Source organism: Penaeus chinensis, chromosome 9 (genome assembly GCF_019202785.1).
Source record: "Penaeus chinensis breed Huanghai No. 1 chromosome 9, ASM1920278v2, whole genome shotgun sequence".
Classification (NCBI taxonomy): Eukaryota; Metazoa; Arthropoda; class Malacostraca; order Decapoda; family Penaeidae; genus Penaeus; species Penaeus chinensis.
This window is the reverse complement of record NC_061827.1, coordinates 16458706-16463307: the sequence shown is the minus strand read 5'-3', so window position 1 is coordinate 16463307 and position 4602 is coordinate 16458706. Positions and strand designations below refer to the sequence as shown.

Sequence of the window (4602 nt, the reverse complement as noted above, 5' to 3'; positions counted from 1 at the left end):
ATTTAATATCTCTGGTGCTATCGCCGCTACCATTGTGAAATTATTATATAAACATTTGCATTCATAATTTACAGTCTTCTTGTTGGTGTACATAGCTAATTTTATTAATATCTTCATCAGTATTCCTTAAAGGTGTTGTAAGTTATTCTACGTTACTTTACATCATGTCTATATATTATTTTCAGTGTCACTACGTGTTTTTATTCGATATATGAATCGTTAATGTATTACAATAAGAACTATCACAATAAACCATGAATTTTGAAAGTAAATCTTGAAATTAAACAAATAATGTTCAGGGAAAAGACGAGAAATTAGTTAAAGCGGAAAAAAGAAGCGAGCGCCATCAGCTGATTTTTGACACGTCAGAGATTTTTTTTTTCCTTTTTTTTTAAGTTCTCTTCTTGTCACTTTTTTGCCGTTTTCTTCTTCCAATTGTCACACGTAGGATATCATTTTGATTATTTCAAATATATATTCAGTTTCATCTTCATTTATCGTCTGTCTTCCACTAATTTCACTTCGTTTTTCATATCTATCTGTACGTATATTATCCGTAGCAGCGCTCCAATGCTGTTGATTTCACCCTTCCTTTGATTTACAACCCTTCTGTCCACACTAGAGTTATCATAATCAGCGCACAACTATTTAGTCCATGAATTATCACCAAGATCTCCTTATCGTCACGATCGCTTGTTCCTCGCCTTATCGCCGTGCGTTCGTGCGTGCGTGAGCGACTTTCCCCGTTGTTTGTTTACCATGTCAGCTGGCGAGGGGAGAGCATGCTGGCGAAGATCCTGTTCCTTCTCGCCTCTGTAGCGCCCTTCCTCGTGCTCCTGCAGGGTTCCTGGGCCAGCGAGAAGGCCTTTAACATCTTCCGGTATCCTCCTAATAATCTGGACAGGAAATATGGCCGGGTTTCCGAGCACGAGAGGAGAGAGTTGGCCAATGCTACGAGGGCCATGTTCTACTTCGGCTACGATAACTACATGAAGCACGCATACCCTAAGGACGAGCTCAATCCTATCTACTGCAGCGGGAGAGGTCCCGACTGGGAGAATCCGTGAGTCTGAGAGTGGTTTATGCGTATTTACGGTTCACTCGATGGACGGGAAGTCAGGCTGAGTAAATCCTCCAGCTCGAAGGAGGAGAGGAGCTCAAGCCTGAATATATAATAGTAGGGTACCAGTCTGGAGGCCTACCATTTGGTGTGGACAAGTTCATGACAAGGTGATACTGTAGAACATGTACATATTGCCAGTAATAACAAATTTAGGTAGTTTTGGAAATGACACCTAACACTGATTTCCGGGTGAAAACATGTTTATCCGAAAGCTCATGTCGTGCTTCAAACAAATCTAGCACTCATTTCCTTCACAGAGGAACCACAGCTCCAATATCACCCCCGATAGCTGGGGAGGCATGAAAAGTATCAGGAAAGTTGCAGGGTAAAAGCAAATAATTGAAGTAAAACTTTCAGTAATTTAGTTATGGCAAATTACATTCACAGAAAATGATTAAAATAAAAGTAATTACTAGTATCTGTTGCCACATCATGGCCAAGTGCAATTCCCACAGGCTCATGTGATTTCCCTGCTTACATCATCTGCTACAATTCTGTCCAATTGTTTTGTTGCTTCCTTGATGGTAGACCCACCGCTCTCTCTCATTATTGCCATGGTATATTGCATATTAAAGGTAAAACAGTACCTTATACACAGCCTAGCAACGGAACTAATGGGTCCAGCTTCTATTGTCACGTGATTATCAGTTACATATATTATTAGGGCTAATAGACAGGTCACTAGTGTCTTTTGTCACGTCATGGCCAAGTGCAATTCCCAGAGTTCATTTGATTTCTCATAATCTTCTACAATTCCATTTGAATGTTTCGTTGCCTCCTGAATTCTGCATCATTTTTTCTCACCACTGAAAATGTACATATTATGGAGCACCTGGAATTTTTTAGTTTAAATCTTCTCTATTACTCTTTTTATTAGTTTGCAAAGAAAATACTAGAAGAAGATTGTCTTAGAATGTTACCTTGAATGGCTGATAACATTGTCAGATTCCACATTTTTAGTGTTAAGTGTCATTTCCAGTAATACCTAGTTTAGATTGTGCAAACCTATCATAACTCTAATACCTCTTGAAGGCATGAAATAAGCCAGGAAACATTTATGCCAAAGATCATTATTTCACAAATGATAACATTGATATGTCCTTTTATCTTAGTCTCTACTATCTAAATATATCAAAATTATGATGTGGGAACTCCCCATTTAGTGACAATCCCCTGATAGCTGGGGAGAGCATGAAAAGTACCAGGGAAATTGTGGGGGAAAATATGAAAAGAGTACAGTAAGTAAGTAAATATAGTAGTAATACACAATGAATGCGTTACTGCAAGCTACCCCATGGGTGGCTGCCACCCTCCAACCCCACCCTAGAAGACAAAGGATCCACCTCTTGCGTACAGCAAGATAGAGAATCACAAGGGTATTGGAATGTGCCCAGAGAAGCAGCATACTAACCTGTGACAAAGTCAACATTGTTTACTAAGTAGAATGTAGGTTAGATATTGCCATGTTGTCCCACATTTAGCTGTATGATGCAGTGCTTCAACAGTATAGTGAGGTATTATCTTCATTATGTTGTTATATTATTGTTAGTTTATCCTGCAATTTCTTAGGTACCTTTCGTGCCCTCCCCTTCTATTGTGGTCAAGAATGGGTGGTTCCGGGGGAATTCTGCAACATGATTTCTACATATATGTGTACTAGAAAATGAGAGGAATCCATCAATACCAAAATCATTGCGATCAGTTATTATGGAGCAAAGGTATTGTGAAAAATTACCCAAATAATGGTAATATCCTACTAGTACATTTCTAGGACTCCTATGTCTTTCCAGAATATACATGCCAAGATTTGCTGGCCTTTCACCAGAACCCCAAGAGCTTGACCACACCAATTCCCACCAACACCATCTTTCCAGTAGGTTTCCATGAACAAAAACTACTATATCTGGACACTTTACATGAAGTGTAGTTATTCAATACCAGATTCATTAGTATCATTGACACACAGCTTTTATATAAACCTACTGAAGAAATTTTGTCAGAAGCATTCATAACTAAAGTAGAATATACCTCTATGAAAAACAGTGCCTCATGGGTTAAAATTTATACATATTTCAAAATTCCAGTCAAGGATTTGGAGATTTAGAATCCGCAACTTCAGAATGGTAAATGTTACTGAGTACTGACCATCCTGTAGGTTGGTTGTTGTTGTTGTTGTTGTTACTTGGGCTGTGAGTGGCACTTTCCACAATCTTTTTATTTTATTTGTGGTGTTGCCATTTTTTCTGATTATTTCTTGTACTAACAATTGCAACTTTTTGCCCAACAATATCTGTTTGCCCTGGACTGTAAAGGTTAACCTATACTTATTTATATTTATTTAGAGGAAACGGAGGATTGGCATTAAGGATATAAGGCTCTCAAAATATATTATAGTTAAAGTATTTATATAATTCATAAAATGTCATATGTATTTATTTAAGGGCTAAGGAAAATGGATGTTAGGGCTCTAAAGTAAAATTAAGCTTTTCTTTTATATTGCAGCAGGGCACTAATGGAATAACCTGTGAGTTTAGAATAGGTTACATGTGTTCTATATATAAGTATGCCTTTTAGGGGTGAAGCCCTATTGTGAGCTAAAGTCTTTAGCTAAGGTAGACTTTGACTTAAAACAGGATTGGTAACTTTATGAGTATGTTTATTGTATGCAGTCTATATATGTTTTAGGGAACAGGAGGAATTTTGGAGGAGAATAAGCTAAACCCCATATGCTTCAGTGAAAGTTTTTATTGCTCTAAATTTGAAGAGTTCAGTAGTCTGTCATTCTTTTATAATATTCTTATATTTTGTACTTATTATACAAGGCAGATATTTCTGATATTCTTATTCTGTTCTTTGTTGTAGGGAGATTATTAATGTACTCAATGTCCACAAAATTGTCCACAGAAGACAGACTGCCATATGAAGGTCACATTAACAAATGCATCATTCATACATTTATTTCACACCTATATTTCTAACAGAGCACAGCCCTTATGTAATGCTATCAGGAAAATATAGTGTTAACTGTAGTATTGTTTTGTTAAATGTCTTAATACATAGATGGCACCACCAGTCCTCAGCCACCAGAGAGTCAGTTAGTAAATCTCGTACCCTTACCTGATTTCATTCCTTGAGTTTTCGGGAGAAATGTTTTTTACTAATGCTACCAACATCAGTGCCGTTATTATCATTACAGATATTATAATTATTATCAAGTTGTCAACATTACTAATAGCAATATACAATAAAAGAAAATGTTTCAGGAAATTAGGGAAAAGCAGATAGGTGAGATAGGTAGTACTAATAATTGACTCATTGTTAAATAAGTACTTGTGGAGTCATCTATGTGTAAACTTAGTTAATAAACCAGATTCACAGTGTGTATGGCATGCCCATACATCACATCCAGAAGTTTCATGGTTCATTTGGCACAAGGGTATAAGTTATCAGTTATTTTATTGATACAAATGATGATGCAT

The 4602-nt window shown here is 36.9% G+C and overlaps 1 protein-coding gene across 1 annotated transcript in view; it reads left to right on the top strand.

Moving 5' to 3' along the window:
• Positions 1 to 719: 719 nt before the first annotated feature.
• LOC125028953 (ER degradation-enhancing alpha-mannosidase-like protein 1) overlaps positions 720 to 4602 on the top strand; it is a 19198-nt gene continuing 15315 nt past the window's right edge. Inside the window, exon 1 of the mRNA XM_047618603.1 lies at positions 720 to 1063. Coding sequence (XP_047474559.1) covers positions 783 to 1063 — 281 coding nt within the window. The 5' untranslated portion in view covers positions 720 to 782. The remainder of the gene's footprint in view (positions 1064 to 4602) is intronic.